Source organism: Elaeis guineensis, chromosome 3 (assembly GCF_000442705.2).
Source record: "Elaeis guineensis isolate ETL-2024a chromosome 3, EG11, whole genome shotgun sequence".
Taxonomy (NCBI): Eukaryota; Viridiplantae; Streptophyta; class Magnoliopsida; order Arecales; family Arecaceae; genus Elaeis; species Elaeis guineensis.
Window position 1 is genome coordinate 100401992 of NC_025995.2, and position 13763 is coordinate 100415754.

A 13763-nucleotide genomic window follows, 5' to 3' on the forward strand; every position below is an offset into this window, starting at 1 on the left:
GATAGCTTTGTTGGTGAGACTAGGAGGGAATGTGAGGACCTTTGTGCTAAGGAGGTATCTGTGTTCTGGAGGGCCTTGCTTGCAAAATTATTCTTGTCATGGTTTAAAATAGATACACATTGAAAAAACTTTATCATGTTGTTGGCTGCTTTTGGTATGATAGTATACCCTCTATTATGCCTTGCTGTATATCTTCATCAATTTTTTTTTCCTGTATATAAATTCTTTAAAATTTTTCAAATATATAAATTTAACAATTCTCAGTTGTTCATATGCTTTCAATCTTATTCAAATTCATAACAGAATGTCCACAAAAGGTTTCCCGGACTTCCCATTCTATATGTCGCTCACAATTTACTGAGGCTAAGCAGTCTTGCAACTATTTTGCTGAAATGCAAGAATGTGAGTTGCTGTGTTTAGTTGCAATACATTGGTACTGCCTTTTCTTTCAGCAGATGCTTGAATCATACACATTTTTGTTCTGAAACAAACATTCAGTATATTTTGCTTTGGTTCTACTATGAAGTTAGTGGTTAGTTATGCTAGTTTATTCCGTTCGTGACCCCCAATATCTTGTGCGGCTGATATTTGGTAATGTGAAGGGAGAAATTGCATTCTTTTGGAGCTGGTCATATTGGAGTGCATTTGCTCTGGCATGGTATGTTCATATAGTTGGATTCTCTAGATTCATATGTAATACATGTTGTCAAGCTGTAATAATCCTACTGAGAAAACCAAAAATTTTATGCATACATACATACATACATTTATGTTATCTAATGCTTCCTAAATATGTTCTTTTCAGATCTCTGAAGATGTGTTGATCATAGAAACCATATTGTTAGTTTAGCTATAAAAGTACATATAGAATAGCACACATAATTACACCGTTCAATAATAGCACACATAATTACACTGTCCAATATTTGCATCTAAAATCCTCTTCTTCTCCTTGCATAATAGGTGGTGAAATTTCCTTCAGAATCTTTTATCTTAGAATAAGGATATCCTTATTAGAAGATATAAAAAGCAAGCTCTCATTTTGATGAGTGTCACACAAAGCTAATTTCTGGTTTTTCTTAATAGTGTAACATGCCTGGTAGTATTCTAAGAAAATTTAGCTAAGTACAGCCATATCTACATAACTCATGTTACAGTAAAACTATACGTTGGAACATGACCATCAGCTGGGACCATTTCAGACCTCTAATTCGATGTCTAGGTAAACCTATAAATATAGGCTTTAGAGAAAAACCAAAGTCAACCCATTTGGACCTTGTGAGTTATAGTACACTAAGATTAGTAGTTTTCAAATTTCTTAGTTTGTATTTATGAATATTCATACTTAATTTATTAATTGTATCTTTTGATCTTACAGAGTCACCATGGGAGAGAAATATTTGATTATTACCTCATATATTAGAATAGTAATACATGTCTTCTGTGGTTTTTTGTATGTGATTTGGTTATGTAATTCCCTGGTGTATAGATTCTTATTTTTTTTATGTTTTTTGATCTCTCTAAGCAGGGCTATCATTCCCACTATTCAAGGTTATGAAGATGCTGGATATTTCTCAGTGATAGAAAGGCTAAAAGCCAGTCTTCGAGAGAACTTTTTTTTCCATCTAGTCATGGGAACTGTTAGTCTTATTGGACTTATTCTGCTCATTATTATGCACAGAACTTGGTTATGCTTTTTACCCCCGCTTAAAGTCATTTTCATTCCCTTATTCCTTGTCGCTTTTGGTTTGTGCTGCTATGACATTTTAGAACAGGTTCATGTTGTCATAGAAGTGCTAAGCTAGTGTTACATGCATTGTGTTGGAAAGTTATGGTTGCATTATTGCTTTCTTGCTTGTCATCTGTTCCCTTATTTTCATATTTGTGCATATCGACAATCACACTACCATAAACAGGTTCTCTGCTCCACATGTATGTGGACACAGGCCTTAAAGTTTTACCTTTCTGCTGCTATCACATTTTAGAACAGGTTCATGTTGCCATAAAGTTGCTAAGCTAGCATTACATGCATTGTGTTGGAAAGTTATGGTTGCATTATTGCTTTCTTGCTTGTTATCTGTTTCCTTATCTTTTAAATTTGTGCATATCCACAATCACACTACTATAGACATGTTCTCTGCTCCATGTGTATGCAGACACAGGCATTAAAGTATTACCTTTACCAGCATGCAAATATCCTTTCTCACTGACACTTATAAATTTCTCAAAGATGAAAAATTCAGTGCTATGTTCCACTATGACACAGATTATTTAGGTTATTCAAACTGCAGCTTTTGGGTTATGGTGGTCTTGGTGCGAAATCATTAGACAGCCCTTAGGAGTGTTTTCTTGTGTCTCCCTTGGGTTCACAAAGAGTTGGTTATTCTTTTTCGTTGTTTTGATCTTGTGATGTAGGTTGTGAATGGAGAATCCTTAATCTTACAGTTCATTTTCTTGTGAACCTCGATGCTTGAGATGCTAATATGTAATACCCTTCATGCATTAGGTTCGGTGCATGCTTGTATGTCTGTATATAGATTGATTAACACATGCAAATGTATGGTGACCCTTTTTTTTAAAAAACAAGATTTATGGAAGTAATAGATTTTAAAGTAGTATAGGTGGGAGTTGAACCGAAGTCACCAGTACCATTTACCATTTTCCAATGACTTTACCAAACCAAACAGTTGCACAGCATGACTTACATCTAGCATTGGGCTTGGCTTTGAAGGGACAACATTTGTTTGTAATCCGGTGTACACAGTGGACATTCTGTTATCCTATGGACGACATGCACATGTTCATGCATGAATTGCTAGAATGTAATTTCAGGGTAAAAAGAACTACATAATAATAGAGGATAAAAGCATACTAATTATGTTTAATGGCATTTTAGAGCTGGGAATTAGTTATACCATTATATATAGAGGTTTGTGCTTGCTCTTTGATTGAAAGTGAAGTAACAAGTAGGAAGGGCTACAGAGAAGGGCTGTTAGAGATAACTTCTTCAACCATTCTGTATTGGTATTTCTCCTCTTATATATATACAACTGTTCATGGGGATCCTGTGTGTTTTATTAAAGGTTAATGGTGTTGACATAAACATTCTTTATTGGGTTGTGAAGCATGTTTGAGAGAAGCCAATCTGCCAGCATATTGACCTGCGTGCTAATTATTTTAAAGGCTTCTTTCGGTCTGTCCCCAGGTGATTACAGCAGCATGCTTAGGGTGTTCATATGTAAGTTGTTAAAGGTTGACATAGGCATCTGTTTTGATATTCTGTAACTTCTGCTTCCCAATAATGTGAAAACATGTCGTTTGAATTATTAACTTAACCTGTCGTATTTTACAAAGAAGTTAAATTAGTAATGTCAAACTCTACTCTTGATCAGTATATAGTTTTGCAGGCTTCAGTATTCAGACAAGCTCAGAAAAAGGCATCTTTAGTTGAATCTGATTCAATTATTTTGCTCTTTATAACTTAATCTAGTGAGGAGAATTGAGATAGTTTGTACTCAAATTTGTCAAAATCAGTCACTGTATACGCCTATCTGACAATCTATAGAGATAAAAGCCTGGAAAAGATGATCTGTGTTGGTTTTAGGGTTCTGGTACTTACCTTGTAGAAAGGTTGGTCATGTGGCAGTGAAGGATTTTTAACTCTAGAACTGATCTAGTTAGTTTTTGTTTAATATATACATACATACATACATACATACATACATACATACATACACACACACACACACACACACACACACACACACACACACACACACACATACATATATACATACATATATATATATATATATATATATATATACCATGTTGCTCTTGAGTCTGAATCAGATTAAGAAGTCAAATTTGGAAAACAACCATCTCATTCAGTTTATGTTTTCCAGATTCCAGTGACATGTTGCTCCATTTTGGAAAATATATATATATACATACCATGTTGCTCTTGAGTCTGAATCAGATTAAGAAGTCAAATTTGGAAAACAACCATCTCATTCAGTTTATGTTTTCCAGATTCCAGTGACATGTTGCTCCATTTTGGAAACTGGATGACGGTGGCATGCTGTAGATTTGTGGTTTCTGGGTTCTGGCTCTGCAGTTAGAAACAAATTCTGACGATCTGATTTGGTGGTACTTCTACATCAAAGGTTGGTCTAGTGGGTCGATGGTAGCTGAACGGTTGCTGGTTTCTAGTGGGTGCACGGTAACAATTCAAATTTGATTGATGGATTGACGACAAATCTGTCGGCAGGTGTGATAGCAAGTAGATGAATTGGTCAAGGTGGTTTGAGGAATAGATTGTATGATGTAGAAGTAGTTGGCTTTTTCTATGTTGCACCATCCACTGCCAAAGTTTTACCCGTTGCAAGGTGCCTTGAATCTCCATTACATAGAAGGTAGGAAACATCCATAGAGGGTATTTAACAGCCTCCCAGAGGTATCTCATTTGGAGAAGTGATGATCCACAGAAGAAAATTAAGGCAACCAAAAGTGCAGGAATCCCCTAATCTCAACTAAACCTTGTAAACACAACCAAAAATTATACCCTGTCAGCTTATGGTGGCTACAAAAAAGAGCTTTAAAGAGAACAAACAAATTGTTTACCAAAAAAAAAAAAAAGAGAGAGAACAAACAAATTGTTTAACCTCATGATTATAAATTCCTCACTTTCTCATACTCAAAAGGAACGGCTTCTTCATCATACACAATACACAATATATTTCTTATATACATGACTAGCTTCTATAGCTTCTTGTGCTAAGAATCAATCTCCTTGGTGATGCTTTATCTTATTCCCTATATACAAGTTCAAACAACAAGGGGAAGAGAAGATCAATCAGAACAAGACCCACTTGGCAGAGGACTTCTCCTTCGTGGTCTTGGAGTGCGACAAGCTTCCATCCACCTTTTTTCTCCTGTCTGAACCAATCATGAGTTGAGACCAGAAACTTCCTTTCTTCTTCCTCCTCCTCTTCTTCTTCTTGTCTTTCTCCTTTCTCCCCTCTTCTTTCTGCTTCCTCTTGTCTTCTTCCTTGTTCTCTCTCATCACAAAAGCCAAGGATCGACTCTTCCTCAGCGGTTTGGACCTGCTGGTGTTTCTTTTGAGCAGAAGGAAGAGCCTTGTGGTCTTGGCGTCTCGGTGAGGAGGGGAGTTAATTGAAGAAGAGAGATTGGAGTCGGAAGAGTATGAAGAGGTAGAAGAAGCATTGGTGGTGGTTGTAGAAGACGTAGCTGAGATATGAGAGAGCTTCTCTCTGAGGCAGAAGGGACATACCCCTTTGGACTGCCTGTGCTCTGGATGCCTCTTGCACCTGCCATCCATCTCTGACCTTCCCATATCTCTCTCTCTCTCTCTCTCTCTCTCTCTCTCTCTCTCTCTCTTATGGTTGAAATCTTCTCAGACCTGTAATAGTGATCTAAGTTTATTATCTTGAATAAAGAACATATATAGAGAGAGAGAGAGAGAGAAGAAAAAGAAATTGAGGAGATGAGGTTGGAAGAAGGTGAGCTTCTAGGATTCTTCATGTTGTAATGTGATTCAACATCACATTTTGGTCTTTGGTCATGCTTTCTTTTATTGTTGAGTGGGTTTCTTTAAGTTGACAACTTAAATCTATAAAAATGACCGGGGCCCACCCAGCCCATGCCGAGGAGAACAAGTCCGACGGAAAGTCGGCTCCGAGACCTTTAACGTTCGGTGTGAATCATGCACACGGCGCACTGTTTTAACTGTGAAGGGTAGAATGATTCTTTCTCCGTAGCCGCACAACTGCTCTATCGGCGTCTCCTACACGGCTAGCAGTTGGCTGAAAAGAGGAGGTAGAGGATGAGGAGTCGGAGATAGATACCGAGTGCTGCCAAAGTCGCGTTCACATTTTGTTGCTTCGAGGTCAAATCATATATGTTACAGATCTGTTCCTTGGCCTCGGTTTTTATATTTTCGGTATTGGTCGAGCTATAAAAGATGATGATTATTGGATTATGAGTATACGACAAATAAAGATCGTCGGGCACGATCTATCGAGTTGGCCACAGTTCTTATTCAGCTTAATTTTGATTCACCTTATCTTCGGATGGTCTATTATAGTTCATACATGGTTGATCAATCTCAAACGATCTATCATAACTCATATACGATCGATCAATCTCAGACAATTTATCATAGCTCATATACAGCCAATTAATTTTAGCCAACTTATCATAGCTCATATATGGCCCATCAATTTTAGCCAACTTGAGGTCCAACACCTATTTCGTAGACTCCAGAATCTTGATTTCGAACGATCTATTATAGTTCGTCCGTGGTCGAGCTAAGCTCTTCACAAATCCATCTCTCTCTCAAATTAGGAAAGCTTATATAGAACAGAATTTCTCTACGATCGAGTTTTTCGTAAAAGAAAAATATCTTATCCGAATCAATCTGTGCGATAAATTCAAAAGTTATTAAGACTCCGAGATGGATACGACTCCAACTTCTTTCTTATAAATAAAAGCTTCGAGATCTTTTAAGGTATGCAATCGACTCCTCGCTTTCTCTTTTTATTGTTATCCAATTTTCTGACTTAAGCGTCGGAGGGTTTTCACCGAAAGATGTCACCCCTAGTGTGGACTTGTTTTGCAGATGTTCGGATGAAGTTTCAGCTGTCGTTTCACCTCGACCACATCAACCTCGACGACCGACTTCAAGTGAGAAGATCGGTAGTAATATTTGGCACTAGAGGAAGGGTCCTCAACTGATTTTGAGATCCTATTTCGAGAGGAGAGAGCTCACCACCAGCCATCGTGAGATCATGAAGAGGAGCATCACATGCGTCTCACCATTCAAACGATGCACAACCTAATGATGTTTAGTAGGAAGCTATGGTACCTGAATCAGTTTAGGCATCGCCACCACTTTCTCAGTCTATACCAGCGGTCGTAAACGATTAATTATTCAGTAGGTGTAGGCTTGGATCGCTGCGACATAATGTTCGCAGTAGGCCGCTGTAGCTCAACCTACATCGAATCCCCTATCTCCCATTGAGGCCAAGTTAGACCGGCGATCTAGTGGTCACCTCCTCATAGTCCGAGGTAAGGGTACAATCGACATAACTGACTTGAGGATCCTGACTGAGGATAACATACATGCTCATCGACTCTGCAATCAGGAAGAGACTCCCACAACTCAAAAGCTAGCATGATAAGAGCTTTTAAGTCCTCATCTATCATTCTAATTTCTTCTCCTTATAGGTCGACAAGTCCATGAGCACCTCAGATCGAGGTGAAGATCGAGGTCAAGCTACCAAACCAAAGATCGAGATGAACATCAAGATAGATCCGAGGTGAAGATCGAGGCCAAGCTATCAAGCCAAAGATCGAGGTCACAATCAAGACTGATCCGAGATGAAAAAAAAGCTGAGCTATCAAACCCAATGTACTTCATCAAGTCGAGGTACAGATCAAAATTGAAGCCCGGCTTCTAAAGGCCGACCATCTAAAAGCTAACCTTCCAAGAGTCGAGCTCCCAAAAAGCCAACCTCCAAAAGGCCGAATCTCCAAAAGATCGAACTTCCAAAAGCTGAACTCCCAAAAGGCCGACCTCCAAAAGGCCGAATCTCTAGAAAGTCGAGCTTCCAAAAGGTTGAGTTTCTAAAAAGTCGAGCTTCTAAAGGCCGACCTTTCAAAAGACCGACCTTCCAAAAATCGACCCCCAAATGGCCAAACCTCCAAAAGGCTGGGCCTCCACAAGACTAAGCTTCCAAAATACCGACCTTCCAAAAGATCGAGTTTCCAAAAGTCGAGCTCCTAGAAGGCCGACCTCCAAAAGGTTAAACCTCTAGAAGGCCGAGCTTCCAAAAGGCTGACCTTCAAAAGACTGAACCTTCAGAAGGCCGACCTTCCAAAAGGTCAACTTTCCAAAAGCCGAGCTCCCAAAAGGTCGCTTTCAGAAGGCCGAGCCTCCAGAAGGTCGAGCTTCGAAAAAGTCGAGCTCCTAAAGGCTGACCCTTTCAAAAGATCAAGTGTCCAAAAATCGACCTCCAAAAGATCGAACCTCCACAAGGCCAAGCTTCTACGAGATTAAGCTTCCAAAGGCTGACCTTCAGAAAGGCCGACCTTCCAAAAGGCCGACTTTCAGAAAGGCCGACCTTCCAAAAGGCCGACTTTCCAAAAGATCGAGCTTCTAAAAATTGAGTCTTAAAAGGCCGACCTTCAAAAGGTTGAACTCCAAAAGCCGAGCTCCCAGAGATCGAACTCCTCAAACCCAGCTCCCGAAAGGTGAAGTGAAAAAGATTTACTTGGGAAAGTCAACTAGAGGCAAAGTAAAATAGAGTAACATGACTTTAATCGTATATTACTTTCTTTATTATTATTTCGAAGCACGATCTAACATAAGAAATGGAGGGCCCAACCAGAGCTAATCCGACGAGTTCTTTCATTCTTTATATGTAGATCTGCAACCCGAATCTCCAATGCGCACTTCTCATCTATTGATGAACTGAGCAGAACGTGTCTCCATGCAGTTCTCCAAGTACACGCTCCTTAATCACGGTAGATGATCGAAATATATTCTCCATGGGGTTCTCCAAATACGTGCTTCTCGGCCACAATCGAGGATCGAAACGTATTCTCCATGCAGTTCTCCAAACACGCGCTTTTCGACCACGAGCGAGGATCGAAATGTGTTCTTCATGTGGTTCTCCAAATATATGCTCTTCGATCATGATCGAGGATCGAAACGTATTCTTCATGTGGTTCTCCAAACATATGCTCCTCGATCACGATCGAGAATCAGAACGTGTTCTCCATACGGTTCTCCATATTGTTCTCCGAACATGTAGAACTATTCTCCATGCGGTCCTCCAAACATGTGTTCCTCGATTACGGTCGAGGATCAGAATGTGTTCTCTATGTGATTCTCCATATGATTCTCCAAACACGTACTCTTCAACCACGGTTGAGGATCGAAATGTATTCTTCATGCGGATCTCCAAACATGCACTCCTCGACCACTATCGAGGATCGGAACGTGTTCTCCATACGGTTCTCTAAACACACGCTTCTCTGATTATGATCGAGGATCGGAATGTGTTCTCCATGCGGATCTCTATCGTGCGCTCCTCGACCACTATCGAGGATCGGAACGTGTTCTCCATGTGGTTCTCTAAACACGCGCTTCTCTGATCATGATCGAGGATCGAAATATGTTCTCCATGCAGATCTCCATTGTGCGCTCCTCGACCACGGTCTGAGAGCAGTACGCATCTCCATATGGTTCTCCACTCGATTTTCATTGTGCGCTCCTCGATCACAATCGAGGAGTGGTATGCATCTCCATTCAATCTCCGTACGCTCCTCGTCATCAGATAGGTTGAGTGGTAGGCCAGTAAAAGCTAACGTTGGCCAATGGACATCCCCCATCCTTGAACAAGCCGAAGCAGAGATCTTAAAATGTTGATTGGCTGTGGTGCTCTTCCTCCTATTGCAAAACCTTAAATATCGACATCGGAGGTCAGCAAAAGCTGATGCCTATCATGAAACACTTCATTTTCAGACCAAGACAAAATGAACGACTATGCACCAAACTCCAAACGAAGCTCAACGTAACTTCGGACAAAACCCTCAAATACCAAAGATGAGAATAAAAATTCGTTGAAGACTGAACTCAATTACAAAAAGATCGGTCCTTGGGTATACTCGAACCTAATTACAAAAAGAAGCAAGAAAAAGAAGTCCTAAGATTTAGCTGGCACCTTGCTCGGAGGGAGCTCCTAACTCGGAAGTCTCGGCTATAGACAAGGAGTGGGGTGCAGAAGTGTCTTCTTCAGCTCTCTCCACCTCGTCTCCATCTTCATCGTCCTCGTCATTGGCGTCCAACAAGTTGAAGTCGATGTCCGAAAAAAGATGTCGGACCCTAGCCTTATGATCAGCAAGGCCCTGCACGTACGACTCCAAAGTGAACTCCAGCTTTATCCTGGTGAACTCTTAAGAAGAGCAGAATGCTTCCACGATGGCAGCCTTTTCTTGCTCAGGCTTCTTCTTCCATTGACTTGCCGCTAACCGAAGCCCTTCAGTTAGTCAAGCTTTAGCCTAGCTCTAAGCCTGTGCGACCTCGGTCTCCATCAACTTCAACTTAGTCTTTAAGGACTGGACCTCCTCTTCGACCTCGGATCTATCCGAGGGGGAACTGACATAGGAGGGATTGACTTCGATCGGCCCTCCGGCTGAAGACCAAGAAAACTGAAGATGAGCTTGATGCGCTCATCTCCGAATATTCCTATGTGAAGCAGAAAAAGAAAAGAGGTCTACCAAAATTCGACGATCGAGCTGGCCAAGGGACATGACTTCAAATTTGGGGATTGGAGTTTGGCTATAGCAGAGGATAATGGAGTTCGGTTACACCGAGGATGAATGTATCAACCAGCAGCGATCATCGGAGGTTCATTAAAAATCACCCAAAAATCATTTTTCGAGCTCGAAAAGAGGAAAGTGACAAAGTGATGGAGGCCCTAGCAACAGCAATTGGCTGTTTATAACAAATAGGACGAATTCGATCTCATGACGAATCAGATTGCCATTGTGGATGAACGCATGTGGCAGCTCATGATTGACCATCGTCGGCTCAACATGGAAACTCAGGTTTGATGATTCAGATCAATTGCTTGAGACATCAGTGGCACAGATCCTCGACGTTTGTCATGAATTGATTGGCCCGACAATTTAGCTATTTTGATATAGGCTCTAGATCGGCCTCGACTAAGCAAAATCTTCAAGAAATGCAAAGTGACAGAGTTCCCCCTCTGAATAGTAGTAGTAAAAATGAAGTTACCGTGGTTCTATTTATAAAAGGTCAGGACGGTCTCGATCTACCATCGATTTATGTCCCTCGACTGATGCTCGACAAATGGCAGCCTCTGATTGGTTAAGATGTGGCCCCCATGGATTCGAGGAATCAATGGTCCAGATGTGAAGACGGTTTGCTTTAGGAAGCCAATTTTCGATACGTGTCAACGGAGGACAACTCGACAAGATTAGACCAGCCTCGACCTCGGACTCATACTCTTTTCGATTGATCTATGGATAGCTCGACCTCGGGAGTGGGGGGCATCTATTGTGGATCTGTATCTCGACCTCGACTTTTACATCCTAGGTACTGATCGAGCTATGGAAGATGATGACTATTAGATTATAGGTATATGACAAATGAAGATCGTCGAGCACGACTTATTGAGTTGGCTACAGTTCTTATTCAGTCTAATTCTGGTTCACCTCATACTCGGACGACCTACCATAGCTCATATACGGTCGATCAATCTCAGACGACCTACCATAGCTCATACACGGCCGACCAATCTCAGCCGATCTATCATAGCTCATACATGACTAACCAATCTCAGCCAACTTGAGGTTTAACATCTGCTTCGCAGACTCCAGAACCTCAATATCGGATGATCTATTATAGCTCATCCGCGATCGAGCTAAGCTTCTCATCAGATCCGTCTCCCCCTCAAATTAGAAAAGTTTAGATAGAATAGAATTCCTCCACGATCGAGTCTCCCATAAAAGAAAAATATCTTATTCGAATCAATATGTATGATAAATCCAAAAATTATCAGGACTCCAAGAAGGATATGACTCTAACGCTTCCCCTATAAATAAAAGCTCCGAGACTCTCTAAGGTACACAATCAACTCCTCGCTCTCTCCTCTCATTGTTCTCCAATCTCCTGATTTGAGCATCGGAGGATTTTCATCAGAAAATATCATCTTCGATAAGGACTTATTTTGTAGGTGTTCGGATGAAATTTTAGCTGCGATTTCATCTCAGTCACATCAATTTCGACGACCGACCTCAAATAGAGAGATTGGCAGCAACAATATATAAAACTAATGCCTAACATTTTGAAGCCCTTCAGATACCAAGCCTTTCACATCATAAATTATAGAGTTTAGACTTATCTAGAGCGGTCATAGAAAATGTCGGCTTGATATATTTTAGATCATCATGCAGGATTTTATATTATTTTGGAGTCCACGGCGATAACACAGCAAGCTTCCAGTGTGCAGGAATCACACCAAAATCCATCCGCGTTCGGCCCTTGTCGTTCGCAGCCAAGTCAACAAATCGCTCCGTCAACTACTCCATCTTCCCTCTTCTAAGATCGGACGGCCAAGATCGCGTCATCTATAGCCTCGCACCCCGTCTCCAATCCCGCGTATGCCGCATAGATCGGCGCGAGGAATTAAAATAGGACGGCGAGTTCCGTTGGGGGAATGCGCGTGGGAAGGAGGCAAAAGGCCGAAGCCGTTTGGCACCACGTGTGCGACGACGGCCCACACACGTGGGGACCCATCGCGTGGGGGACTGTGTCTTTTAGAATGTGGGCGGTGGGGAGGGTGCTGGAAAGTCGGTAGGTGTACCGACCCCTGATTTGTTTCGCCAAAAGGATCCGTTTCACACGTGAGCCTCCACGGGCAGCGATGTCCACCACCTCCGCCGGGTTCCAAATGTAATTGCAAGTAAATTATGCGGAGTGTGGTTGGGAAATTCAGCTGAAGTGGGCTGGACTTTCTGGGGAGCACAGTTTAGTAGAGCTCATATAAATGCTAGGACAATAATAAAAAAATAAATTTCCATATATTTTTTTTTTCATGCAAATCAACAAGTTGATATTGAGATTTAGGTTGACTTAGATCTTTTGAAGACTGCAGACTGGGCAAGCCAATGGATCTGATTCCTGCAATATATACAGGACTACTCAAACAATCTTTAGTCCACCAATAGACCTAGATGTCAGTTTGCCTTTGACACTTGTATAAAAGAACTGGATCATGATTTAAAATAATGGCTGTACAATGGTTACAAGTTCCTTTTGTTATGTTATATGTTGTAACAGGGAAAGTGATAAGATTGTTATAACATGTCATTTAGCATATCACAATATGCTATAATACAGATGAAGATCATTGTTTTTGTTTGTACATGTTTTCGATAAAAATATTTTTATCCAAAAATTTAAGGTCAATTTGGATATTTTTATAGAATTAGATCAAAAATCTTGCAGGATTCATAGATTGGGCCATCCATTTAAACACGATCCTATGTCAAAAAAATACTATCCAACTCAAATCATATGGGAGGAAAGAAAAGATATCTCCATTAATTTTTTTCTTCCTACAGCACAAAGGCTAAAATTTACACAAAGTTGGGACAAACTTTTAGAAAAAGATCAACAGACCTGATTTCCATGGGATTTTTAGTCTAATCTTATAGGAGTACTTAAATAGATCCTTAGGGTGTGTTTGGATGTTTGGGCCGAAAATCCCATATGAGATTCGTGAGTTAGGCTCAGAGAGCCAGTTAAATAAGACTAGATTAAACTTATAATTATAAGAATCAAAAGAACCACAAGAGCTAGCCAGCCCCAATCCCATAGGAAGAAAAAATATCAACTGCGGTTTTTTTTTTTCTATCTATGGGAGAAGAAGATCAGCTGAGATATTTTTCTTCTACCTATGGGATTCGAGCCAACCCACATTTGTGGTTTTCGGGGATCTTACAATTAATGGTCTAATCTAGTCTTATTTAGGTGATTGTTTGGTCCAATCTAGAAATCTCATAGGATTTTAGGTCTAGATATCCAAACTAACCCTTAGTTTTTTTTCAATTTTTTTAGTCATTGACTTCTTCAAATTTCAATTTTATACGGTCAACAGCAACAGGAAAGAAATAATAGGGTTACAATGTTATTGAAATCTTGACTAGAT

The 13763-nt window shown here is 40.5% G+C and overlaps 1 protein-coding gene across 1 annotated transcript; it reads right to left on the reverse strand.

Moving 5' to 3' along the window:
• Positions 1–3993: 3993 nt before the first annotated feature.
• LOC140856551 (uncharacterized) lies at positions 3994–5558 on the reverse strand. Its single transcript, XM_073254146.1, has one exon. The coding sequence runs from the start codon at positions 5354–5356 to the stop codon at positions 4856–4858; it is 501 nt and encodes a 166-aa protein (XP_073110247.1). The 5' UTR covers positions 5357–5558; the 3' UTR covers positions 3994–4855.
• Between the last annotated feature and the right edge of the window lie 8205 nt (positions 5559–13763).